Source organism: Cuculus canorus, chromosome 2 (assembly GCF_017976375.1).
Source record: "Cuculus canorus isolate bCucCan1 chromosome 2, bCucCan1.pri, whole genome shotgun sequence".
In the NCBI taxonomy this organism is placed as follows: Eukaryota; Metazoa; Chordata; class Aves; order Cuculiformes; family Cuculidae; genus Cuculus; species Cuculus canorus.
The window spans coordinates 111,009,845-111,037,457 of NC_071402.1; the positions used below are offsets into that span (position 1 = coordinate 111,009,845).

Sequence of the window (27,613 nt, forward strand, 5' to 3'; positions counted from 1 at the left end):
CGCCCCTTTGACGGCACACCGGGGCACTCGTCACCAAGCCCCGCCCCCTCCGGCGCCAGGCCCCGCCCTGCCATCCCGCGGGTCCCGCGGCGGCGCCGGCGGCGGTGCTGGCCGTGTCTCTCCCTTGGGCCGGAGCGGCGCACACACCAGGTAAGCGGCGAGGAGCGAGGAGAGGGCGGTAAAACGCTCAGAGGGAGACCGGGTGCGGTGCTGGTGGCAGGGCGGCCTGGCCCTGGGGAGGAGGACGAGGAGGAGGAGAAGGAGTGGGGTGGGGTGGGCAGCAGTGCTCGGTGCCGTGGCCGCTGCAGCGGCCTCGCTTCTCTTCCTGGGATGAAGCTTTTCTCCCGGCTCTGCCCCCTCGGGACGGTGCCCGCTGTTCGCCTGAGGGAGGAAGAGGAGGAGGAGGAAGAAGGAGGTGACGTGCCGGGAGGTGGCGGGGCGGGGGGAGGATCCCCTCTCCGGAAAAGGGGGAGTCCCTCGGGGATGCTCAGCGCGGAGCTGCCTCTCCCGCACATCGCCTCCTCCTCCTGATGCTCCCCCTGCTTTCGAGATCCTGGTTCAGCAAACACGGCTTCACCGAGGAGCAGTGACCTGTTTGTCCTGCTGGTAACGAGCCGCGGCGTGCAAATCTCTGCTTTCCCTTCCAGAAAAGTAGTTACTGTCACAAAAAAAAAAGTAGAATACTTCTATTCAGGCTAAAGTTTCATCTAAGTATTTTTTTGAAAGTTAGACAGAATGTCCCTCTGATAGCATGTTTTCTTTAAAGCAATGTTTCTCCAAACATTGTTCGTTCTTTGAAAATGGTAACGTGTTCAGTGTGATCTGTGATATATGATTTGTGCTGAACAGATATCTCTTCTTCTCTAGTCACCTCTGTTGGGAGTTTCTTCGAGATCCTGGTTCAGCAAACACAGCTTCACAGAGGAGCAGTGACCTGTTTGTCCTGCTGATAAAAAAAACGCAGCGTGCAAACCTCTGCTTTCCCATCCGTAATAGAAGTAGTTTCTGTCACAAACAAGTAGAATACTTCTGTTGAAGCTAAAGTTTCATCTAAGTATTTTTTTGGAAGTTAGACAGAATGTCCCTCTGATAGCATGTTTTCTTTAAAACGCTGTTTCTCCAAACACTGTTGATTCTTTGAAAATGGTAATGTGTTGTATGAAGCATGATCTGTGACATACAATCTGTGCTGAACAGATATCTCTTCTTCTCTAATCACCTCTGTTTGGAGTTTCTTCACATCTTAAAGGCAAGGTCAATCAGAGAGCTGTCTCCAAAGCTCCAAATTAGCAGGAGTTTTGACTGTTGTGAGGTTTCATAACAACATTAAAATTAACCTTGGAAAGTAATAGAATATGCTTAAGATTTCTGCGAAAATGTATACATCTTCATGTAAATGGGAAATATATTCTGTAACCAGAAAATATTTCATCTCACTGCGTGATTGATGGAGATCACTCCTGCATGTCCAGGCCTGATAAAGGACGCTTGCTTTCTAAAACTCAAAAATGAGTCTTAGAGAGTTTATTTGCAGTCATTTTCAGTATCACCATCATGGGGAAATGTTGGGCTGGGGCTTCATTTTATGTTCAGACTGAAGGTAACTTTGGAGAAGCACTGCCTGATTTCAGCATCGGAATTAAATGTAACATTTTGTATCTATCTTAAACTTTATACTGATAGGTCTGCAGAGAGAACTGATTAAGCTTTAAGCAGTTTGATATGCGCTAGCAGTTAAAGTTACTCATTGATGAAGAACTAACTTTGAGTCAGTTCCTAGCTTCATGATAGTCAGGTGTAAATAGATTCCGTGATTGACTTAAAGAGGGAAAATATTAACCACAAATACTAAACTTGTAGAAAGAGGTTTTTTTAAACAAAAGTCATGTTTGTGTGCTCAGCAGTATGATGCCATCGCACTATTTCTGCACAGTGTTGCCGGGATATTTTATTATGTGTTTGTCACCTTCGATTTTAGAATCACAGAATGGTTGGGATTGGAAGGGACCTCTGGAAATCATCCAGCTCAGCTAGCCATTAAAGCAGGTTCACCTTATGCGGGTTGCATAGGAGCACATCCAGGTGGGTCTTGAGTATTTCCAGAGAAGGAGACTCTGCAGCCTCTCTGGGCAGCCTTTTCCTGTGCTCCGTCACGCTCAAAATAAAGACATTTTTCCCTGTGTTCAGATGAAACTTACTGTGCTCCAGTTTGTGCCCGTTGCCCCTTGTCCTGTCTCTGGGCACCACTGAAAAGGGTCTGTACTCATCCTCCTGACACCTACCTGACTAAAAATGAAAGGCTGAAAAAAAAAATAATCTTAGTAAGGAACCACACAAATACCTTGTTATAACACCATGCTTTTTATGTTGAGATGTCATCAGTTGTCATCTGAAGCCCTGAAGCAACATTGCTTCAGACATCAGGAGTTAATTTCTGTCTAGCACTGACAGAAAAACTAGACAAATTATGTAGAGGTGTGTTAGAAGAACTATTTTATACTGAAGGTTGGGGTATAGATCTTTGCTTGAATTTACAGCTCTTTGAATTGTTCAGTTATCTCCTAACAATGTCCTTTAAGCCTTATAAGGAGGAAAATGGAGGTAATATGTAAAACCTGATACTTTCTTCTGTTTTGAAGACTCTTCAAGTGTTATAAAATAAGAACTAAGAGTGAAAAATATTTAAAAGTTTATCTTGTAAGAAACTGACATCACTTTTGGAATACAATCCTGTATTTCTGAATAGCCTTGAAGGACTTACAGGTTTTGCCTGGAGAAAACTTTTGCACTATTTTGTTGAATGATTTTGAAGGGATGATGGAATCCTGAGTGTTTCCCACTAATATCTAAAATGACTGACATTTCATGAAGAGTCCCACAATTCTGTGTTAGCTGAATAAGAGATGTTCTTGTCCCAGTAGGATCTTGCTAGCAGCCTTGGGGAGTATGTTTGTTGTGGAATTGGAGAGAACAACCAAGCAAACGAATGTATGAGTACCCTCTGTAATCAGCCGGTGTGGTGCTTGATGTTGGAGGTAATCAGTAAGATGTTTGGTCTTTTTAAAGAATTGTATTTTGCCTTTGGAAAAATGCTGAGGCGATAAAATATATCGGCTTTTGATGTCTAAAAGGTTTATTTGGCCTACAGTTGTTTTAACTTTGGGAAACTGAATGGATTGTAAGCCCTTGTTGCTTAGTATTTAGTGCTTAGTGAAATAAAATCTGCAGTGAGATCTTTATTTCTGTGAGCTAATATTGGATGGGCTACAAAGTCAGCTTCAGAGAGCAGGTAATAGATGTGAAAAAGAGTTAAGACCAGATTTAGTGGAGGGTTTTTTTCATTATTTTTCTCTTATCTTTGTACCACTTCCCCTTTATGCCCACTTTGCTTTTTTTCTTCCCTCCCTGCTTTTGCAAGAAATCAGTGGCTTCTTTTTCCTTTTTTTTTTCCATTTTGTTATTGCATGCAGCTATTGCATGTTCCTGGTTTTTGTACCCCTACATAAAACATATCAAAATATTGTATGCATGTGTTAGTAGAATGGTAATATAACTGTGGGGAGCTGATTGCATTTAACCTTAAAATCCTGGGGTAGTTTTAGGTCTTTGGCAAGATTATGCTAGATAATCTAAACCAAAAAATAGGTGATGTTTTATTTTTAAGAAAGCAGTAACTTAGTTTTGGTATTTAATTTAAATAAGTGAATATCATCAATTGGAATGTATTGGTCTCAAATGGGATGATGTATCGTCAGTTCTGTAACTGAGATACTTGCTTTTTGTATATTCTAAGGATGTGACAGTGCTAAAATGCACACGCTTCAGTTTCGTAGTTGGCAGTGGTTAAATATAATATCTTGAGCACAGCTGGGATCTGAGGCACACCTTTGGAGTGTGTTATGATGCATCCGTTTTGTATGTTAGTTTTTAGTATTTATCTTCAAATAGAATATAGTTGCCTATTTAAGATCACGCTCTTGATTGAACAAAAGCTGAACAAAACACATTTTGAGTTCTGATGAGTGTATTTCTAAGTGTGTCATGAATTCAGCATAAAATCATAGAATTGTAGAATTATAGAATAGTTTGGGTTGGAAAGGACCTTAAAGATCATTCGGTTCCAGCCCCTCTGCCATGAGCAGGGACACGTCCCACTATATCAGGCTGCCCGAGGCCCCATCTAACTTTTCCTTGAACACCTCCAGGGTTGGGGCATCCACAACTTGGATGGGTACTCCATCCCTGAAAGTGTGTATGGAGTAGTATATTTAGTATGTACGGAAGTATGGAGTAGTATATTTTCAAAGTCACTTTGGTTTAACTCTGAAGAATGGTTCTTTTATATGGTGTTTCCCATGTCTGGTTTGAGCATGCTCATATAGGGACAAAAAGTACTGGCTCATTTTAGAAGCAAAAAATCTGGGATATGCTGTTGAGAAGGAACCCAGAGGGGAAAGTGGCAGTGGAGATAAAAGTAAGACGGTGCCAATACCTAGTTTACAAGCTAGTTAGTCTGCATTTTCTTAACTCTTTTAGAACAAGATGTGAAGTGATTGTGAGCGGACGGCAGCTTCTGCAGGGCACTACTCAGTAGCAGGGCTACTTCAGCTGCAGGGAAAAATTAGTCCAAGATTTGACTTTCTGAATCTGCGAGTCTCACTCTTGGGATGGGAGAAGGTGATGTTGCTGTTTCCCTCAGATGTCCTACTGACCCAAAAGACTGACTTTTCTCCTTTTTTCTTTTAGCTTGCCAACTGTGTCCTGCACTCTTCAGCACCTTCTTTCAGTATTCTGAAAAAAATACTGTTCAGTACGAATGTGGGATGTGCACAACTGCCCTGTTATTTTCATGAGGTCAGCATTAGTTCATAGGAAGTTGGAGAAACCCGATGGACTAGGTTTTTCTAGAGGAAGTTGTCTAAATATTTTTCAAATACAGTTCTTACTCCAGTAAATAGCATGACTTTAGGATTAAGTTGTGTCATCATTTTGTAGAAAATAAAACTTAAACCTTATGTGAAAGAAATAATTGAAAGTGGGCAAAACAAAATAGCATTGATACTTGTGTTTCCACTCACTTTCTAACCAAGGCAAGTTAATTGCTCATCCTGCTTTGTTTCAGTCTGACATCCAGCCATCTCCTTGGTGGCATATATTTCAAAATCTTGGTCCTAAGTTATTTCAGGGCTTATTAGTATGAACAGATGTAATCTGTGTGCTGTACAAGCTGTACTCGGGTGTATTTTGGGTATTACTCTTGCGTGTTGGATTGGAATCATAGAATAGTTTGTGTTGGAAGAGACCTTAAAGGTCATCCAGTTCCAACCCCCTGCCATGGGCAGGGACACCTCCCACTAGATCAGGCTGCCCAAGGCCCCATCCAACCTGGCCTTAAACACTCCAGGAATGGGGCATCCACAATCTCCCATGGCAGCCTGTTCCAGTGCCTCACCACTCTCACTGTGAAGATGTTCTTCCTTAGGTCTAGTCTAAATCTGCCCCTCTCCAGTTTATACCCATTGCCCCTAGTCCTGTCACCACAAGTCTTTATAAACAGTCCCACCTTTCTTGTAGGACCCCTTCAGGTACTGGAAGGTCGCTATAAGGTCTCCTTGGAGCCTTCTTTTCTCCAGGCTGAACAACCCCAACTCTCAGCCTGTCCTTGTATGGGAAGTGCTCCAGCCCTCTGATCATCTTTGTAGCCCTCTGGGCTTGTTCCAACATTTCCATATCCTTCTTATATTGAGGATTCCAGAACTGGACACAATTTGGCTTGAGGTCAAGCAGCATTGTTCTCGTTCTGAGCAGTCTGATAAAGCTAAACTCTTTGTAATGAGTCCTCTCCTGGCTGCTGTTCAGCCTTGCCCTGCCCCTCCAATGGGAATTCTTCCCAGTCTTTAACTGTGTTGCATATTTGTAACTTGTAATTCCTGCTTTGTTATTTAATTGAAGATCTAGAATTGCAAAAAGTAGCTTGTGCTTATGTGCAGGGAATTTTGTGGGTGTGCATCAGTTTGAATTTTTCAGTCTTATTATTTTGATTAAAGTCACTAGTGTCTGTCGAATGCAACACTATCTAAATGCCTTTTCTTCAGTAAAGAGCTAGGGACTCAGTCTGTAGGATAGACTGTAAGATAGGATATATCTTTAACTGTGTAACTAGATGAAATCTCTATTTGAGTGAAAATTGCAGTAGACATTGTGGAGCCATTTACCCTATCCTACAGACAGAGTAGGAAGTTGTGCTTTACTAATTTACAGGGATTTCGTGAGAATAAACCTGAAGAGGAGAGGAAGGGAGCAATGGAAGACAAATGAAATACAATCCTGTGCTAGTCAGGAACAAGAAGGGACAGACTTTTTTTAGTTGAAGGAAAACTTTCTTTGGACTGAACAGTTAAGAGAATTGGTATCCATGGTGCCATTTTTTTTTAAATTTGGCTTCTTCAAATGGTCTTCATTGATTTCATGTTGGCTCATACCGATTAGTTTCACTATTCAGAATATGAGCCTCTTGGTGCAGTGTGTAGCCATGAATTTTAAGTTATGCCTGCTCCTCAGACACAACCCACTTGATATTGATTTGAAGCAATTACTTGTAATTTGTAAATGATGGTTCTATGTTTGGCCTTCTGCTGCTCTAACATGACCTGAATGTTAACTAGAATATCATATGTCAATGAAAAATACATATCTTTCTTTTTAGTCTCCTCTCCAAATGTTAACTGCTGTTCTTTTATCTTGTATTTGGTTATTCTATAATCCTCTATGATTCAGTAGATTTTAGTTTTGAATGGGCATGTCCAGTACATGGTGTACCTATTCATTTAGTTTTAAAGTAGGGAGGCAGAAATTTTTAAACTAGAGATTAGAAAAACAAAATATTTTTGTAGACTGCACTTTAACTTGAGTAAGAACAGAGAAAGGATACAGAATAGTCTTAAAATTTCCCAATATGCTGTGAAGTAGTGAATAGGAAAACAGATAAGCTGAGTCGATTAAGTACCTCATCAAATGTTTTTGTTTCATCTGATTCAAGATTCAGATTCTGTGTCTCTGGTCTAGCGTGCCAAGGACAAGCAGGGTTATAAAGTACATGGTGCATCACTCATTAGACAGCTTTTCATGACTACTACTACATGTAGGGCAGGTGTCTTCCGGTGGCCCTATAAACCTCTGAGTATTGTTGGATATCAGAGTTACATCAGTAAGATCTCCCAATGAGTCTTAACTAGTTTTCTGAAATTGAATATTCAGGAAAGGCTGGAATTGCATTAAAATAATTGCAGGTTAAGTTTGGCTGTTGCAGGTCTATTTTTGTGTGTGTAGCTTTCTTTCATGCCTGAATTTTGTCTAACCAATGCATGCAGCTGAGCTTGAATCTTAAGGCAGTTACTGATGGAGCCAAACTCATCTCCGTAGCAGCAGGTAGCTTAGAAAGAGGCAGCTTGGGAGTCTTGAGTTGAACCACAGGAAAACTTTCTGTAGAAATTATTGCGGTACTAGTACATGTTACCCAGAGGAACTGTTAGCATTTTTCAAGACTCAGCTGTTGACAGCCTCAACTGATTGAATATTATCCCTGGTCAAGTCCAGTACTGGTCCTGCTTTTGAGAGGAGCTTGGACAGATGACCTCCAGTGGTCCCTTCCAACCAACATTTCTGTGAATCTGTGGGTACACTAATGTCTGAATTTTCTTTCTCTCCGTTTTCTGTAACTGCATGCCTGCTTCATGTTGGCCAGATTTTATATGAATTTGTCTTTTTATTTTGCTTACACACTTCATGTCAATGTGCAGGAGGTAGTAAGCTGTTGTTGACCAGTCTCTAGACTAACGTTTTGTGATAGTGAAATTCAAGAGCTTTATAAAGTGGTCACTGTTTAGCTAAAACTCAGATTTTCGAGATAGAAGTGCATCTGGAGATATTTCCACTTCCAAAATTCTATACTTTCAAGATCAGGCTGTAATTTCAAGTAACTGAATCAACTTGAAAATTAAGATGGCATGTATGTATGCCTTTTTTTCCCCACTAAGAAAAAGTATTTCCAAATGTTTCCTTGTGTTTATTAAAGAGTATTTCTTTCAAACAGAAAGTTATTTCAGACTAACTGAAAAGGATTTTTAAAGGCATTGAAACGTTTAAATGCTTCTGAGGCAGCTAGAGACAGAATAAGTGGAGCTTGGAGAGGATTTAAGTGCCCTTCAGGAAAGGGAGCAATGACTATGATGAGGTCGCTAGTAATGCGTTCACTGCTAGCAGATTTCATGAAAACTAATTCTATCAGTTATATAACAGAATAGGGAGCGAATATGTCATAAGAATGTTTTTGGTTCATTTGCAGCAGAGTATGGTATAGAAAATGTGTCCAGGTAAGCTTTGGAGGCAGTCTCCAGCTCTTTGAGAATCCTGTTTTTTTCCCCTAATTTACAGTCAGTATTACCTTGTCTTCAGAGAAGTTGAGTTTTTCTGTGTTGGCTCTTAATCTGGCTTTATGCTGGTACTGTCAGGAAGCACATTGAGAAGATTCTTCTAGTACTCCTGCAGGTTAGATATTCTCAGTTTATTAGACTTTGTATATGTGGTGCACCAAAGCAGTCTTTACAGTTAATTTTATGTTCTGTCCAAGCTGTTGGCTGTCTGTTCCTAGGTAAAGAATGAAGTTGGAGTTGGTCACTGTGGGAAAGGAAAAGGATATAACACTTTGTTCCCAGATCTTGAAGTCTTTTATTGCTTCCAGAGAATGTCTTTAGTGAACTCAAGTCCAGCATAGTTCACGGTGCTGCATGGGTAAATCCTGAAGCATCTGTGATGGGCACTGCCCACGCTGGTTCTGGGATGAGATGCTGCCCAGGGTCCTCCTTGCTTGAAGAGTGATATCACAGTTTAGCCCCAGCCCAGCTTGCCTAGCAGCTAAAACATGAGCAGTTGGGCTCCGAATTCCTTCCCCCCCACCTAGGAAAAGGGGAAAGGGAAATGAGAGGAAAAAGTCTTGTGGGTTCACAACTAAACTAGCTTTAATAAAATAATGAAGAAAATACTATTAGTAAGAAAATAATAAAATAGATACAGATATACAAAATTGCTCCCTGCCTTCCCCCCAGTAACTATACATCATCACAGGTGCTGCAGAGCAGGCACGGGGAAAAGGTCAGTGGCAGAATGGAGCTTAAGAACTGGATACGGGAATAGTCTGTTGATCAGTTTGGGTTCACCTGTCCTATCTGCTCCTCCCTGCAGGTGCAACCCTTCTTCACCCCTTTGACTTATGGCATTTCACCAGCTCAAGAATGGCCTTGGTTTCTACTGGTATAAGCACAAGCAATGGCCTTTCTGCATCCCAGTGGCCTGAGCTATGATTTCTAAAGAGAAACACTGTTGGTAATAACATAGTTAATTTTCAGAAAATGAAGTTACTTTGATGAAACTGCTGAAAAACTGATTCTGCTTTAGCTCAAACCAGAACAACTGACTGACTCGGAACTTGCTAACTTGAAGACAGTTTTCCTGTAGGCATTATTACAGACTGTTTAGTTTAGAAAAGACCATTTAAGATCCTTGAGTCCAACTGTTAACCTAACACTGCGAAGTCTACCTCTAAACCATGTCCCTAAGCACTACATCTATACGTCTTTTAAATACCTCCAGGGGTGGTGACTTAACCACTTCCCTGGGCAACCTGTTTCAGTTCTTGACAACTCATTTGGTGAAGTAATATTTCCTAATATTCAATCTAAACCTTTCCTGATGCAACTTGGGGCCATTTCCTCTTGTCCTATCACTTGCTTTGGTCTCTTCTCCCAGGTAGCCTGCCTCATTACAGCCTCCTTTGCGGTAGTTGTAGAGAGTTGTAAAGTCTCCCCTCAGCCTCCTCCTCTCCAGACTAAACAACCGCATTTGCGTCAGCTGCTCCTCATAAGACTTGTGCTCCAGGCCCTTCACCAATTTTGTTCCTCTTCTTTGGATACGCTCCAGTATCTCAATGTCCTTCTTGTACTGAGGGGCCCAGAACTGAACACTGTATTTGAGGTCTAGCCTTATCAGTGCTGAGTACAGGTGGAAAATCACTTCCCTAGTCATGCTGGCCACAGTGTTTCTGATACAGGCCAGAATACTATTGGATTGACCACCTGAGCACACTGCTGGCTCATGTTCAGCTGTTTGTTGGTCAACACCTCAAGTCCTTTTCTGCTGGGTAGCTTTCCAGCCACTCTTCCTCAAGCCTGTAACATTGTGCTCCAAGTGCAGGACCTGACACTTAGCCTTGTTGAATCTCATACAATTGGCTTCAGCCCATCAATCCAGCCTATCCAGATCCTTCTGTAGAACCTTTCTTCCCTAAAACAGATCAACAGTCCTGCACAACTTGGTATCATCTGCAAACTTAATGAGGGTGTACTTGTCCAGATCATTAATAAAAATATTAAACAGAACCAGCTTCAACACTGAGCCCTAGAGAACACCAGCTGGATTTAGCTCCTTTCACCACAACTATTTGGGCCTGTCCATCTAGCCGTTTCTTACCCAACAAAGAGTACACCGGTCCAAGCCATGAGCAACCAGTTTCTCCAGGAGAATGCTGTGGGAAACAGTGTCAAAAGCTTTGCTACAGTCTAGGTAGACAACAGCCTTTCCCTCATCCACTAAGTGGATCACCTTGTCATAGAAGATCAGGTTAGTTAAGGAGGACCTGCCTTTCATAAACCCATGTTGACTGAGCCTGACCCCCAGGTCATCCTGTGTGTACCATGTGATAGCACTCAATATGATCTGCTCCGTAACCTTCCCTTGGCACTGAGGTCAGGCTGACAGGCCTGTAGTTCTCTGGATCCTATTTCTGGCCCTTCTGTATGGGTGTCACATTTGCTAATCTCTAGGGAACTAGGACCTCTCTAGTTAGCCAGGACTTCTGATAAATGATGGAAAGTGGCCTGGTGAGCACTTCTCCAGTTCCTTCAGTACTCTTGGGTGGATCTCATCTGGTCCCATAGACTTGTGTGTGTCTAGCAGAGCGTTAACCATTTCCTATTGAATTATGGAGGCTCCATTCTGTTCTCAGTACCTGTATTGCAGCTCAGGGGGCCGAGACACAAGAAGCTTTAAGTACGTCAGCCTTTACCTCAGCCTTTGTTCCTATGTTTTTCCCCCTGCATCTAATAAAGGCTGGAGATTCTCCCTATCCCTCCTTTTGCTGCTAATGTATTTATAGAAACATGTTTGGGGTTTTTTTTTTGTCATTCTTTCCTCCTCCTCCATCCTCTTCCTCCATCTCTTCCATCCTCCTTCTCTGCCTCTGTAGTTGTTGTCCTCTTCCATTGTACTTTTCCTGCTCCAGCTTTTCTTTCTCCTCCTCCATCGTTGTTGTTCTCCTCCTCCTTGTCCTCCTCCTCCTCTTTCTCATCTGTGCCCTTCTCTCTGCCCTCCACTGTGCTCCTTTCAGCTCTTCTGTGCCACCCTTCTCTTGGTTCCTCTTGGCTCCTTGCTTCTGCTTAGCTCCACTCAGCTTCATAAGATCTGGACATCACCTCCAAAGCGAGGTAGAGAAATAACTCTCAGAAAGGGGAAAATAGGTAGGCACGCAAAGAGGAGTGCAGATGAGCAGATAGGTGGGCAGTGGAACAGGTAGGTGTGCAGAGAAGAGGGTGAAGGAGTACAAGGGAACTTGTACTCGCTTTGGAGGATGTCCAGATCTTATGTAAGCCCTGGCAAATCTCTCATTCCTTTAGGATTTAGTACTGAAAGAATAAGGAAGGTCCTGTTCTTGTCATTTTGTACATTTGCACCAAAACTCACATGTACATTCAGGTAAGAAAGGGCATTTATAGCATATGTATTTATTTGGTTGTGATACCAGAGTGGAAGAAAGGGTTTTGTTTCCTCTCCGTGAACCTTGCAGAGATGTAGATACCACGCATGATATCCTGACCATTCCAAGGGACATTTGTTCCTACACTGTTTATGGTGAGGTGTTCTTCTTGGAAGGAAGTCCTGAATTGGTTTTTTGTTCATTATTCTACTTTTCTTTGCACTTTGAATAGCACTTTTCATCCATTGGCCTTAATCTGCGATGTCTTTCTTGAAAGCGATGGCAGCCCTCTCAGTCTCAGCCTCCATCTTGCTTCTTCTAGTTGTCATCTTCTGTAGGTCCTCCATGCTCCTAGTCCATTGCATTTGGGCAATACTCTTACAATGCTTTTGGTCAGCCCTGAAGTGGTCTGGCAGTTGGACTAGATGACTGTTGGATGTCCCTTTCAACTGAAATATTCTATGCTGTTCTATAAAACTGTGCATCTAATGCTACTAATGAAATTAATGACAATTAGTACTGTTTCTGTTTGGGGGAACAGTGGACAGAATAAATGGCAGAGCTTTTTTTCAGAACTTTTACTTGCTTTTCAAAATGTTCTTTTATTCCAAGACGCAACGTGAATTCCTTAGGTATGTACAAGCCTTTACTAGAGGATGTGATGAAATAGATGTGTTTCTGCTCAGCTTTACTCTGTACCATAATGAAAGACGTCTTTTCACAATGAACAGCTAAATGATAACCCTCTGTTTTGAGTAGACAGGCATTTTTAATAATGTGAATATTATCAAACTAACAGATAAATGTGGTTTGTAGAATAAGGTTTAGGGGCGGGTATTAGAAACAGAAGTATAGAAGTGATTGCAAAGCAGTTTCTGACTGAAAATGTGCATCAACATGGGATAGTCAGAGGGAAGGAGGTTCGCTACAGTTCTTAATGTGAAGAAAATCCTTTCAGTATTATAACTGTACAAGTGTGTGTGTTTTGGTTTTCTTTTCTTGTTTTTTTTCTGAAAAGTCCCACGGATTACTGAGAACCGGAAGAGCTTGGGTTGGCTTTGGAAAGCTGGGGCAGGGCTGAGTGCCAGGCAGGAGCAGGATGGCAGTAGCCTGCCTGTGCTTGTTCTTGGCCTTCTGCTTGGTTTGGCCCACAGCCAGATCCCAGAATGAGATGGTGCTTGATACTGGCTTGGTTTGCCTCTGATAGCTTGTTTCCTGCAGGCATAGACTCAGCTGGCAATGTAGTTTCTGTCTCAGTGAGTGTCTGTTACTGTCCTTGTGGGGTAGACCAAGAAAAGCAGAGTTGGAACTACCTGAAGGCAGCATGTATGCCTTGACCTAGACATTGGCCATCTCTGGCTGGCCTGCCTCTTCCTCAGCTGTGAAGTGTGTGCACTGGCAACTCCCTGTCCCACCTTTCCTTTTCCCTGTGTCCTATTCCGTGTTTGCCTAGTGATGTTACAGATCCCCTGTCTGCTTTTCCTGTTGTGCTTTGGCTGTCTGTATTTGTGCAGACTTGGGAGTTGAAATCCTCTTGGAATAAAAGAGTGGAAAAGGCTTCTTTCTCTCTTGTGGTGTAATGAAAGTCAGACCATGCAAGAAGAGACAGAATTTTGTTCCTGAATTTCAAAAAGCTGTTCCCCCAGCATTACAGAAGCATGTCGGATGCGATTTATATTGCAGGATATATAACTTAATCATCTGGGTATTTTGCATAAAATTAAATTTTCTGTGCATTTCCTTAAAACTTTATGACCTTCTTAGTCAATTCTTTCTAGAAGCTTTAATTGGAAAAAGGTTCCCATGGAGCAGTGTAGTGAATCATATGTGAAACTGCTCCAGTTTTGTAAGAAAGCTAACCTGATTTTCTTTTTATAAAGCCTTGCAGTCAGAAGAGACTTAGGGTAATTGCATTACCTTCAACCCCTGGGTTGCATAGAGTTTTTTTCTGAGACCCTGTCTGGCCATGTAAGTTGTCATAGCAACTGAATTTATCTATAGAGCAAATAGCAGTGTATTTGCTACATCTAATGATTACTACACTATTCAGGGGATTTAATGGACTTCTTCAGAATTTTTTGGTTGTGACGGCTCTGGATGTGCTAGTAGCTAACACTGCAGTTTTTCAGGAATGGTATGTGAAACTTCCTTTAAGTTGGCTTCCTATTGAGAGCATTTAAATCGACTGGAAGCCTTAAAGATGCACTGTATAATGATTTTCATTCATTCCTATCTAATGATCTCTCTCTAACAATGTGGAGAAAGTAGCTTTCTAAATCTAGACAGTTTTTCCTTATTCCCATCAGCCTTATTGAATGCTAATTCTCCTGTTTTACAAATCTTCTGGGAGGTTAAGAGAGCCCAGATAGAACTTATTTTAGAAATAATTTTTAGAGCCTACTTGCCAAATTTTCATCATCTGTTTAGCGAAAAGAAAGCTGACATACTAAGATGAAAATACCTACTGGAATTCAAGGTTCTGATGACTAATGTGTTTTGATTTTTTTGTTTGTTTAGAAATTCTTCCTATATGGATCAGCCTTCTAGGGATGGTGAAACTGCAAGAAGACTACTCTGAGCCAACCCAGGATGAATCGGGTGCCAGGTGAAGCAGAAAATGCTCACAGTAGCAGTGTGGAATCATGTCCTTCCTTGCGGGACATCCACTCCATCAACCCAGCACAGCTGATGGCAAGGATTGAGTCATATGAAGGCAGAGAGAAGAAAGGCATATCAGATGTCAGAAGGACTTTCTGTTTGTTTGTTACCTTTGATCTCTTATTCATAACTTTGCTGTGGATAATAGAATTAAATGTAAGTTGTCTGTTCAGTACCCTTAGACTTCATTAATTTGTTTATTCCCCTCAGGAGTGGCTAATAAGTTGCTGGTTTCTATGCTGAATGATGAGGTCTGACACAAAAATCCTGAGACTAACCCTGTAGCTCAGGAACCAAGAGCAGAAGGGGAGAGACAAAGAGCTTGTTATAGAACACATTTTAGTGTGACACAGTGAGACGATGTTCAACTTGATCGCTTCTCTCTATATGAGTGGACATGTGTTCAGATATAGACGTTTTCTTACCTTGAGTCTGAAAATGTCAATGTGCGCTAGCCCACAGGACTTTGTCTATGAAATTTTTTACTTCATAACAGCATCACTGTGCTTGAACACCCAACCTATTTACCAGACCTGACTCCCTGCCATTTCTGCCTCTTCCAAAAGATCAAGTTGATGCTCATAGAAAGTAATTTTTTGTTGGTAGAAGATATGAAAGCAAAAACAATGGAGATCCTCAACAGCTTTTCAGAAAATGGTCAGTGGAATTGCTTTGAACATTGGCAGCATCATATGCAGCTATGAGTCAACTTAGAAGGAAAATGTTTTGAAGGTGATCACAGTTGATTTTCTTAATTTGCTAAATAAAGGAGTTACGCTTATGGTCTTGGCTTTTTTGTGTTGGACCTCGTATATGTTATTTCTATTTAAATTAAAGAAGCTTCCTACTTTTAAGCTTTCATGAGCACAGTATCTACTTAACTGCCTCTGCTTTTAGTCATGAGGATACGTGGTTTATTATCTGCTTGTCATTAACCATTTTTATGTTCCTGTAGTCTGTGAACCGTGCTGAAGAAACCATTGAAAATGCAGTGAACTTTTCAAGGGACAAGTAAAGAAAAAATGTTACTGTATGTCTTTGAGTTTGGCAAGAAGTGTTAATTTTAACAGGATTCAAGAGTTTGCCTTCTGAGTAACTCCAAGTCACCGGTGTTTCACAGAGGCATTAGTCTGTGGGAAGACTTCTAATAGCCAAAACCTTACTTTTGTTGTGATGTCTTTTCTTTGAGACAAGACTTAGTATGGTATATATTGTGTATGGTGGAGTGCATTTTGTGAGTATCGTCGTAGTTCTTGAGCCATGTCTAATCTAAAGTGTGCATTTAAGAAAGAACACAAAGGAAAAAAGTGGAGGAATCCCTTTTCTAGACAAGAAGGATATGGAGAAAAACATTTTTTGTCAGCACTCCTTTGCAAGATAAATAACTTTGGCTATTGATCTGACATTATGAAGTTTCATGAGCTTACTATTCCAGTAGTTCATTGATAGAGTGAAAAATACACTTTCTGATTATTAAAACCTTCTGTTGGTGGTGTTCCCCAGTGCTTTACGTAACTATTTCATGCAGAGCTTAATTGTTGAATTTAATAGTAAAACCAATAGGATATGGACAGTTAGGTTTTCCACACCTCACTAAGAAACATACTCTTCTTACTCTCTGACTGAAAAGATAAAATCATAGTGGTTTGGGTTGGAAGGGACTTTAAAGATTATCCAGTTTAAAACCCCTGCCATGGGCAGGGACACCTCTGCTAGACTCGGGTGCTCAAGGCCCCGTTCAACCTGGCCTTGAACAATAACATCCTAAGTTATTTCCTTACTGACCCATTTTGAAAAGGATGGTGAGGATTCCTTCCACTAGAAAGAAACTCAGTGGCTAAGAAAAATGTAATTTTAAATCCTCTCAAACGAATGGAAGAATTAAACTTGGGCATTAGTTATTTGTGGGAGAACGCTCTAATATTTACAGCTTCTGTGGTTTTTAGAGTGGGGTTTTTTTTTTGCTAAGCTCTTTTAAAACAAATAGTATGTATGCTGATAAGAAGAATATCAGAAGTATGGATTCAGTTGCTCTTTGGTTTCCTGTTTGCTAGAATGTGACCAGCTAGAGCTGGTTTCTGATGGCTGTTTGGTCAGCTGGTTTGATCAATCATGCAAAACCAATAAGGGCACTAATCTTGACACTGACATTCTGAGCATATTTCTCCTCTGTACTTAGTCCATCAGTAGAGAACTGTTAATTTCACCCTTCAGATTTGTGTGTATTTTGGCTTCAGTAACTTCTGTTCTCATCTTTGTGTGTTGTTTCTTTGTAGGTGAAAGGAGGCATTGAGACTGCCTTAAAGAAAGAAGTCCTACAATATGACTACTCTTCTTCATATTTTGATATATTTGTAAGTGTTGTTCTAAAAAACAGGAGGGAGAACAGCAAAATGTAGTTTTCCCACACTCCTCCTTCCACAGATGTTCCCTAGTCTGAGTCCTGTGAAAAGGCTGCTCTTTTCTTAATAATTTAAACCAGAAATTTCCTATATTTCACCTGTCTAAGAGTTGGTTGCCCAGTACTGCCTTGGCAGCAAGCTTATGCAGCCTGCAGATAAAGATGCTTAGGCACACTTAAATTGCATCTTCTGCTTTGGGGAGGCACAGAAAAGCAGATGAAAAACTCAATCAAGAATGTGAGACTGATGTAACATAAAGATAATTTATTAAGAGGAGAAGACCAATTGTCCTCCATCTGTAAAATCATTTTTTTTTCACTGATGTTTTTGTCCATCTATGGAAATGAGTCAGTCGCAGTAAGTTGGAATGTACAGGTCAGGTTTTTTTCAGATTACTGTGTTTTAACTCAAACAGGATTTTTTTTTTTTTTAAAAGATCATACTAAAAACAGATGACCTGAATTCTGATTCTCATTTACTATGTATAATCACCTGAGACACTTGGTAAGAGCTCTACAGCATCAGGAAGTTTCTCTCTCTTTCAGCAACACTGTAGTTGCAATGGGTTTTGCATGACATGGACCAAGTTACTGATCTCAAAGTAAGAGCTGTGTCTTTATGGTTCTTATAAAGGGCCCAATGTTTTTACAAGATTATTAATTCTGCCAGATCTTGTTTGCCTGGCAAAGATGAGTTAATTTAGTTTCAGTCATTTTATGATGATGACTGTATCCAGAATCTCTCTTTAAAACTGGTTTCAAAACCCATTCTTGCTTCTGCATGGGACCATTTGCTCTGTCAAATGGAAAGAGGTACCAGATGTAAAAATTTCATAAGCTAGCAAACTGTGCTGCTTCTCCCTTTTTGTCTCATTATTTTGCTGGCAGATTATCCACGATATACCTTACTGCAGAAAGAAAAAAAAAATGGTGTCTGGAAATGTTGATGCTCTGGGAATTATTTTGCCCTGTAGTTGAACAAAGGGTTAAAAACATGTAATGCAAAAGAATAGACTTTTATTCCCTGGGAAGGGACTAGGTCACTGAATTCTGCAAAATGTTTTGTGGGCTTATACAGGATTTCTTCTGTTTCTACCACATATCACTGAAACATATATATTTGCATACGATTGTAAGTGTTCGTTATTCCTCTAGCCATGTCTGTGCTTAATTTCTCTTCATTTTTAAGCGTTTGTTTCACATATTTTAGATTCTGAACACATCTTTTAAAAGAATTTGGAGGCAATCTACTCTCAAAGAATAAACAAGAAAATTGAGGGTTAGGGTCCCTCATTCAGAAATCGCTTCTCTCTGCTATTGATTTCATTTTCTGGCCTAGAAGTATTGTATCTACCTTTCTTTACTGCAAAGTATTTGTAACAGATTGCTATTGCAGGCATCTCCATAGAGAATAGTGGATTGTTGCAATATTAATATTTTGATAAATACTAAAAATTTAGTAAGTAGCAAATTGTTTCTAGATATTCTTCCCATTTTCTGATTGCATTTGTGAAGTCTTTACAGTTTTTAATAATATTCTTGCACAATAGCATGCTGCTGAGATCAGTAAGATGCACAGTGATGCTCAAAGTATTTGTTGGATTAACTGCATCTAGATTTAACTGCTTAGATTCCGGTCAGTTAAAATGACCACGAACATACATCATGTAGCTTTCTAAAGTTTCTAACTGATGCTTGCATATTTGAACCTATGTAGGCATGTGAGTGGTGCCATTCTTTACAAATGCGAAATGATATTTTATTTCTGGTTTATATGCACACATCCCCCTTTGTTTCTCAATTACAGAACTTAAGATTGTCCTGGTTTAAGTTGTTTTGTAAGCAGTTAGTATTTTCAGTGAACTGAGAATCTTGTGGTGCTTCTGTGTTCTGAATTAACCAACAAATATTTTTTTCCTTTCTCTATAGCTACTGGCAGTCTTTCGATTTAAGGTGTTAATACTTGCATATGCAATGTGCAGACTGCGCCATTGGTGGGCAATAGCTGTGAGTAGTAGCCAAGCATAATGGAGTTTTAACTAGAATGAATTGAACAAACAAAATTTTAGATGTCTCCTAACGCTTGTATGTTAAGAATCATCTTGATGCCATACATAAAAATTCATTGAAAAACTTCTCTTCTGGAAGATTTTCAGCCTAAAGACAAGAATTTAATAGCGCAGTGGGTGTGGTCCTTATTATGTACCATGTTAATACAAATTGAAGACTTGCATTGAATCCAGTATGGATGACTAGTCACAACTGCTTGTTACCTCTGACTTGTTAAATGTTTGAAATATATTTGCATTTGAAATAGTGAACTGTATTCAAAAAGAATTGGCATTATTGTATCAGACATCCAGCAGTCCGTTAACTCTCACATTCTTAGCTTTTTAGAGATTTGGATACCACTCATTGAGCACTAGCACCTGTGTTGTTTCGTGCTCTAATACAAAATGTTGAATATGCATCCCTTCTTAGCAAGGGAAGTTCTTGAGAAATCTAGGCAGCCACAGTGGATTGGAGCAAGTATCTTTAATGCAGCTGTGCTTTATGGATGAAAAAGAATGCAAAACTTGATGACAAATCCGTACTTCCACCAGTCAATACTACAGATTGTAATGCAGTAGGCATATTGCTGGCTTAGACCTTTGTAAATCTTAGGCTTTTTTTCCCTTATGCTGTGGTACGTGCGTATATAATGCGTTCATGAATAAGTTTAATCAAGTGAGTTGCATACAATTTGTTTACTAGTCTGAGATTACATGCCATGATTTTTCTGAAACTGTGTTATTAGCACAGCAAAACTAGATACATAGTTGTAACTGCTGCTCTATTTATGTTTATTTTTAAGTGCATGCTTCTCAAAATTCCTTACTCTTAGTTATGTAGCTTTAGAGTATTTCTTCCAGTGACATCCTTGAACTTGATGAAGTTGTTTGTGAGGTGGTAGTAAGTAATTAGACATAGAAAGTTTCACTGAAGCTTTTGCAGAAGCTATTAGTCTTAAAAAATCCTACTCATGCTTACCAGAAGCTAGTTACGTTCTGCTATTATTTACAGAGTTGCTGGGCCCAAATGCACTAATAGAGTTAGAAGCCTTACTTAAATGAACAGCACTTGTCCACTGCTTTTTTGTGGCTTTTTTTCAGCTGTTTTATGCAGCTTGCCATTTTTTAAATACTAAAGGGAGTATCTAGTCTTCAAAGTGATTCGTTTTTCACAGTATCAGTACATGAATTAAAATGCTAATTCATATTTAAACCTGCAAAGATATTTTCTTAGTTGAAATGGATCGTTTGATTTGAATGGTAATGAGAAGCATTTGGAGCAACTGCTGTTTGCTTTTTTCCCCCGAATATGTAGATAGCTAGGGTTTTTCTAAGGATCTCGGTGAATAAAATACTGCATCTTCATTATACCAGTTATATTTGTATAACTTGGCATCTGTGTAGCATCTAAACTGCCTATCTGCTATGTGGTAATCAGCATCGGAGATGTCCATATTAAAATTTATCTTTATTAAGAAGGTGGTTTTAATAACAATAAGTTACTTTTATCATACATATTACACTTTTTTAATCTCTGATCTTGCTATTGTTAATAAATATTTAAAGTTGCAACTGATAGATAATGACAGAAATGAAAAAGTAAACCCATTTATTAGTCTTAACTGTTCTTACCCTATCTCTTTCAGTTTACAACAGCAGTGACCAGTGCCTTTTTATTAGCAAAAGTAATTATTTCACAGGTATATATTCTAATCAAATGTTTGTTTTATTTTGTTGTTTTCTGAAAGCAAGGTTCTTCAGGGTAATTTCTGTAATGTGTGGTTTTGTTTCCTTCAAGCTGTTCTCACAGGGTGCTTTTGGCTACGTGCTGCCCATCATATCCTTCATACTTGCCTGGATTGAAACTTGGTTCTTGGACTTCAAAGTATTACCACAAGAAGCTGAAGAAGAAAACAGTAAGCTTTTGATATTTCACCTTAATCACTGTATTTAGCAATATTAGATCCCTTGTTATCTGGCAAAAGGATGCTTCTTTCAGCCTCTGAAAATTTGAGGAGCTGTGGGAAAAATTAAATCATATGGCATAATTTTTCTTTACCTGACAAGGAACATGTGCCTTTGAAGAAGTGGATTTTAATTAATTAAGGGTGGCAAAGTTAAAAGTTATAAGGACCAGAGCAGCAGTTCATCACGCATTTAGGAATGTATGTTTTTGTATACTTAAGACATGAAAAATCAACTGACTTGAAATTTTATTTTCTGGGTAATGCATAGAAATAAGTGCCTGTTTCCTTCTTTGGGAAGAGTAAATACACATCAGTCTTCATGTGGCAGAGGGAAAAGAAAGAATGGAAGTTCAATAGCCTTATGTTAACCTAAAATGCCCTCTTTGCCCTGTTATTATCAGAAAACCTGTTGATGACAGTCCATGTCATTTCCGAATATTTTTCTGCTTTTAGAAGAAATTGAGCCAGAAAGAGTTGAAAGCTGGAGTAACTGGGTATGTTGAGACAAATAGTTGAAAGCAAGTCATTAATGAGGGTACTTAGAGTGGCAAAGTGAGAAAAGAATTTATTTGGTTATGCATGACGGCTCACTGATGATTACAAATGCATTTCAGAGTTTTAGTTAGCTAGTGAATATTGAGTAATTTACATATCACATCCTAATAATGTAATTGCACATTGTAAAAAGAATGTTTCCTTAATTCATGTGTACAGTACCTGTTTAACTAGTGTGTCTCTCCTTAGGTGGCTGAGGTTATACAGAAGACATAAATTTTAAATTAACAGTTTGCTTTTTCTCCGCCTCCCCAAGATATTTATTTATACAAGTAACTTGTTAGGAATTCTAATATAACACATCAATCTTTAAGATTCTTCATCAATAGCTGATCTTTAAGATGCTGTGTGATAGCATTGAGGATTTGAGTTCTTATGTTTCTTTCCCTTTTAGGATTTTTGATAGCACAGGATGCTTCTGAACGAGCAGCTCTTCTTCACCCAGGAGTCCTCTCTGATGGGCAGTTCTATTCTCCTCCTGAATCTGTAGCAGGTAGTTATGTCCACATAGAGAACAATTTTTCCTATTGACGTTAACCTCCTGCATATTTCACCCCCATCACAGGGTAAGGTGGGTGAAGAGTGAAGGCAAATGTATTATACGTTTTCCTTTTTAACTGAAAATTGTACTTTACAGTCCTAAAGTGAAGGATTATTTTTTATTTAGTATTTCAGTTTATTTACTGCTTGTCAGGTGAATTACAGTACATGCAGTTAGCGGGGCTTCTGACATGCCCTGAAGGCATTAAAAATAACATAAGTTTGAAACAAAATGGTACCGCAAGTGAGAGGAGGCAATTATTGTTTGTTTCTGCCATCAGTAATCTTTATGGTTCCCTTCCAACTTGAGATATTCAATGATTCTGTGATCTATTTGCTAGCGTTCTGCAGCAATGCCCTGTTTAATCCAGCCTAAACTTGGAGCTTTTCAGTATCTTAGTATAGACAGTGAATCTTAAACTGATCTAAAGCAAACTGAAAATTCAGTCAGAGGCTCTTCTCATTTCTCATAACAAAAAGAAAAAGCCTTCTGTATATAAAAAGGCTACTTAGAATCATAGAATGGTTTGGGTTGGAAGGGACCTTAAAGGTCATCTAATTCCAACTCCCCTGCTATGGGCAGGGGTACGTCTCACTCAATTAGGTTGCCCAGGGGCCCACCCAACCTGGCCTTGAACACCTCCAGGGATGGGGCAGCCACAGCTTCCCTGGGCAACCTGTGCCAGTGCCTCACCACTCTCATTGCAAAGAAATTCTTCCTTATGTGTAGTCTAAATCTGCCCCTCCACAGTTTATACCCATTGCCCCTTGTCCTGTCACTACAAGCCTTTGCAAATAGTCCCTCCCCAGCTTTCCCCAGTTGCATGGGTATGTTAAACTGAGTGCAAGTGGTAATTACATCTTAAATCTGCATGTCATGTGCTTTGTTATAGTTGAGGAATGAGCTCAGTGAGCTAAAAAATAAATGGAAATGAAAGATTTAAGAATTTGTTTGAAGGCATTTCAAGGAAATGAGTAAATTGCCTTATGGGTTGAGTGGATTTGAATTATTTGAGGATGCAGTGTGAACCCTCAAATTCTATGTCAGTCTTTGTAGCTGAAAATTTAAATCCCTTCTGTCAATCTGTGCTTTATGCAATATACTTAAAATATTAATAGCTGCTAGTTGCTACAGATATGTTTGCCTGTATTGCATTGTAGAGTTCTATATGCTGGGGATGTTTTTCACTTTAATGGCGCTCTCTGTAGTTTCCAACCATCTTGGCATAAGAAATGATTAGGGCTCCATCTAGGGATGACAAAACACTATGACGATGTCAAGTATAACTAATGATCATAGGATCATAGAATGGTTTGGGTTGGAAGAGACCTTAAAGATCATTCAGTTCCAACCCCCCTGCCATGGGCAGGGACACCTCCCTGGCCAGGCTGCCCAAGGCCCCATCCAACCTGGCCTTGAACACCTCCAGGGATGGGGCATCCACAACTTCCCTGGGCAACCTGTGTCAATGCCTCACCACTATCATGGTGAAGCATTTCCTCCTAATATCTAGCCTAAATCTGCCCCTCTCCAGTTTATACCCATTACCCCCAGTCCTATCACTACAAGCCTTTGTGAACAGCCCGTCCCCAGCTTTCTTGTAGCCCCATCAGGTACTGGAAGGTCACTGTAAGATCTCCCCAGAGCCTTCTTTTCTCCAGGCTGAACAACCCCAACTCTCTAAGCCTGTCCTCATATGGGAGGTGCTCCAGCCCTCTGATCATCCTAACGATGCAACGTGGAAACGTATTTCAGCTAAAGCTGTGAGTCTATCTTGAGAAATACTGGTTGGAAGTACCATACTGGATTCAGCCTGGGATCTTTTTGGCAATAGAACATACAATGTGAGAGGAAGTGTAAATGGAGACAACATAGTTTCCTTGGCAGTTTATCTGGCTCACTGTTGCACATGCAGTGAGCTGTCGTACCTCAGCACGTATGTGGTGACTACAGATATATGACCACACCATTACTTCCAGTTTATGGGATGGCTGCTTGTCGTCTGGGTTCAGTAACAGCTCACGTGCCTTCTCCTTGTCTGTCCTAACTGCCAAGTAAATTTGTTTTAAGTACTCTTTATGGGTATGAGAAACAAAAGAAACAGTCAGATGAATATATTATATTTGAATGAAAATACACACATACTGGTAATCACAGAGTATTCTGAAACTGTTCAATGATGTACAGTAATAATAGCTCACAATTAAAAGCAATACGGATACTCTGGTAAATGGAGTTAACTCCAGCTGGCCGCTGGCTGCAAGTGGTGTTCCCCAGGGCTTGGTCCTGGGTCCAGTCCTGTTCAGTATCTTTATCGCTGACCTGGATGAAGGCATTGAATGTACCCTTAGCAAGTTTGCAGACAACATTAAGCTGGGAGGAAGTGTTGATCTGCTGGAGGGTAGGCAGGCTTTTTAAAGGGATCTGAACAGGCTGGACTGACGGGGTGAGACCAGTGGCATGAGGTTTAACAAGGCCAAATGCCGGGTCCTGCACTTGGGGCACAATAACCCTGTGCAGTGCTACAGACTAGGAGAAGTCTGGCTAGAAAGCTGCCTGGAGGAGAAGGACCTGGGGATGTCGATTGACAGCCGACTGGACATGAGCCAGCAGTGTGCCCAGGTGGCCAAGAAGGCCAATGGCATCTTGGTTTGTATCAGAAACGGTGTGACCAGCAGGACCAGGGAGGCTGTTCTGTCTCTGTACTCAGCACTGGTGAGACCGCACCTCGAATACTGTGTTCATTTCTGGGCCCCTCATGACAAGAAGGATGTTGAGGCTCTGGAGCATGTCCAGAGAAGAGCAATGAAGCTGGTGAAGAGACTGGAGAACAAGTCTTACAAGGAGGAACTGAGGGAACTGGAGTTATTTAGCCTTGAGAAGAGGACGCTGAGGGGAGACCTTATTGCTCTCTACAACTAACTTAAAGGAGGTTGGGGAGAGGAGGGAGCTGGCCTCTTCTCCCAAGTGACAGGTGATAGGACAAGGGGGAATGGCCTCAAGCTGCACCAGGGGAGGTTCAGACTGGATATCAGGAAGAAATTTTTCACAGAAAGGGTCATCGGGCACTGGCAGAGGCTGCTCAGGGAGGTGGTTGAGTCTCCGTCCCTGGAGGTATTTAAAAGAAAGGTAGATGAGGTGCTCAGGGACGTGGCTTAGTGGCAGATAAGAATGGTTGGACTCGATGATCTAAGAGGTCTTTTCCAACCTAGTGATTCTATGATTTTCTTCAAAATTCTGCCTTTTCTTAAGATAAGACAAACTATGGATTTGTTCTAAAAGGGCAATTTTTGGTCAGTTTGTTTTACATTTTGATTGGAAAAATAGAGGAAAAACTATTCCACATGATCATGCAGAGGGGAATAAACTCCTCTGCTAACATGGTAACATGTCTAAAACCAAATATTTGGTGTCAGGAGGTGACATATAGAACAGGCTCTCTTGGAGTTTTCATCATATTTATCTTTTTGTCTTCCTTGAAGATGTACTTGTCCAAGGCCATACCCTTTCCCATTCACTTCTTTACATGAATTGACCCTTCATCTTCAACATTAGCTTTGGTTGCCAAGGAACCATTCTGGAAGTAACAAGTGGAAAATTGGCCTGGAAAGGGTAAATGTCTGCATATTCTATACAATTTGAGTTTCAAAATGAAAGGCAGGTGTGGTATCCCAAGAAAGGAAAGGACTTCAGAGTAGTTTGGCCAAAAAAAAATGCTTAACACTTTCATCTTTCGTTTTTTTATTTCTTTGTGAAAGGGAATGTGGGTCAATAGATCAGCTTTAAATTTGGGGTAAAAGCCCAAGCAGGTCTCCTGGGTGTTTTATCAGAGACAGTTCTTTACTCGCCTGTGGGTTGGTTTTTTTTTCTTTCCCCTGTGGGAGTCTCATTTAAACTGCCCAAGACACGGATGGTGAAATGCATGGGCTGATAATTTCCTCAGTTAACCTAAACAAGGGCTGACTGCCACAAGAACTGACTGCCACTCCACATGTGGGCAGAGACTTAAAGGATTTTCGCCAAACTAGGTAGCTCTAGGCTTCCTTTATTAACAACTTAGAGTTGGGGCATCACCTCAGTAAGTGGCAAAAGCCCCCACAAAAATCATCGGTATACAATTGGTATTCTTTCTTCGTAAAGTTCTTGGTGTTTTTCCATGGTGTTTTTCCATGGGTTCTCAGTTCTTTGTTGTTCATTATTCTTTAAACTCTACATTGATAATTCATCTTCACTGTCTCGTTTCAGTTCTCCCTCAGAAGTGATGCTTCATGTTTCTCCACTGATCATAAAAATCACTTATCTTCTTTCTTGAGACATACTTATTTGTTCCTTAAAACATTGAAAGAAAACCTCAAGCAGTTCCGCTAACTTATTGCTATATTTAATCTATGCCTATACTCGAAGTAGTTGAACCTTTTAATCATTAGTCTTCATTAAGTCAAATACCTATTCTAGGTCTGGCATTTCTTCTACAACCTGTTGCTTCAGCTGGACTGGGCTTTAAACCAGCCATAGACAGGGCTATGCATAACTGACCTGTATTCCTATAACTGCTCTAAAGGTTAATTTCCCAACACCGGTTCTGATTATACTCTTAACACAATACTCTATTTAATCACAATCCGCTAGCAATAATATCTAAGTTTTACATAGATATATTCACCATACTTCCTTATTTTCCTTAACAGAGACAGCTGCAGCTTAGACTGGATCTCCAGAAGTGTGGGTCAGCGGCTCATGCAGCTTGCTTACTATCTTCTTGTTCTCCCTGAAATGACTTGAAAGCCATTTTCCTGCAATGGGCCTCCAGCAGGAGCCGTCTCTGGGCATGTAGCCCTGTGAGAGCTGAACTTTCCTTTTGGGGCTTTCCAGGGCTTTGTCAGAGCAAAGACCTGAGAGCAGGCAGAGGACGAGAAGAGAACCGGGCAGTGTGAGGCAGAGGGAGCTGTTTGGTTTCTGGCTTAGAGTGACATGGTTTCTTGATAGAACAGTAGATATGGAAATTATTAGTTTGTAAAGCTGTATTTCTGGCTGTTTTGAAAATGCCTTCTGAAGCTCTCTTCCAAAGGGCAGGATATAGCAACTGGGAGAATCTGCTTGTCAGTGAGCAAATGTGGAGTTGATTGTCCTGAGTGTGTTGCAGTAAAAACTTCAAGCATTTGCTTACTGAATCCATTGACAGGTTAGGTATGTCAAGAATGATCCCAGGGCTTGGGTTTGATAACTGTTAAAAAAAAACCTTCGGTGTTAGATATCTGGAAAGAAATCTAAAATAAAAATTAAATGTTTTTATGGGAAATAGTTGCTTTGAATTGCCTTTTGATAAGCCATTATCAGTGGCCTGCTGTTTTACTTTTCTGTTTTTCTTCTTCTCTCAACTGATCTAATAGCATTCTTGTTTTCCTTTTCAGGATCTGATGAAGACTCTGAAGAAAAACAAGACAGTGAGAAACCAGTTGTATAGCAAATATGGAAAAACAGGCAAGTTCCTTTGCATAGGACCTGAATATTGCTAAAATTTTTTTTTTTCTTCTTGTTCCTTCCCAAATGATTTGGAAGATGGGCTCACTCATGAGAATTCATCATCTTTGGACCTGGTCTGTATGTTTTAGCAACCTTCAAGCAGGAAATCCT

General features: G+C 40.4%; 1 protein-coding gene across 6 annotated transcripts; it reads left to right on the plus strand.

The window, feature by feature from the left end:
* Nucleotides 1–27,460, plus strand: STARD3NL (STARD3 N-terminal like). Of its 6 annotated transcripts, XM_054057704.1 has the most exons (9): nucleotides 76–150; nucleotides 1,979–2,082; nucleotides 14,324–14,620; nucleotides 16,741–16,818; nucleotides 18,795–18,872; nucleotides 20,563–20,616; nucleotides 20,715–20,832; nucleotides 21,833–21,931; nucleotides 27,391–27,460. In XM_054057704.1, the coding sequence occupies exons 3-9, from the start codon at nucleotides 14,396–14,398 to the stop codon at nucleotides 27,441–27,443; spliced, it is 705 nt and encodes a 234-aa protein (XP_053913679.1). In that variant the 5' UTR covers nucleotides 76–150; nucleotides 1,979–2,082; nucleotides 14,324–14,395; the 3' UTR covers nucleotides 27,444–27,460. The 6 variants fall into 6 exon arrangements, with proteins under 6 accessions (XP_053913678.1, XP_053913681.1, XP_053913682.1 ...); XM_054057703.1 differs by lacking the exon at nucleotides 1,979–2,082 and having other exon boundaries at nucleotides 1–150; XM_054057705.1 differs by lacking the exons at nucleotides 76–150; nucleotides 1,979–2,082 and adding an exon at nucleotides 495–606.
* The last annotated feature ends 153 nt before the right edge of the window (nucleotides 27,461–27,613 follow it).

What these genes read in the sequence shown, in the direction of transcription:
- STARD3NL (XM_054057703.1), top strand. Translation starts at nt 14,396, where the DNA reads ATGAATCGGGTGCCAGGTGAAGCAGAAAATGCTCACAGTAGCAGTGTG. An exon ending in TGTGGATAATAGAATTAAAT is followed by an intron (nt 14,621 to 16,740) that starts GTAAGTTGTCTG and finishes GTTTCTTTGTAG; the next exon opens with GTGAAAGGAGGCATTGAGAC. An exon ending in CTTCATATTTTGATATATTT is followed by an intron (nt 16,819 to 18,794) that starts GTAAGTGTTGTT and finishes CTTTCTCTATAG; the next exon opens with CTACTGGCAGTCTTTCGATT.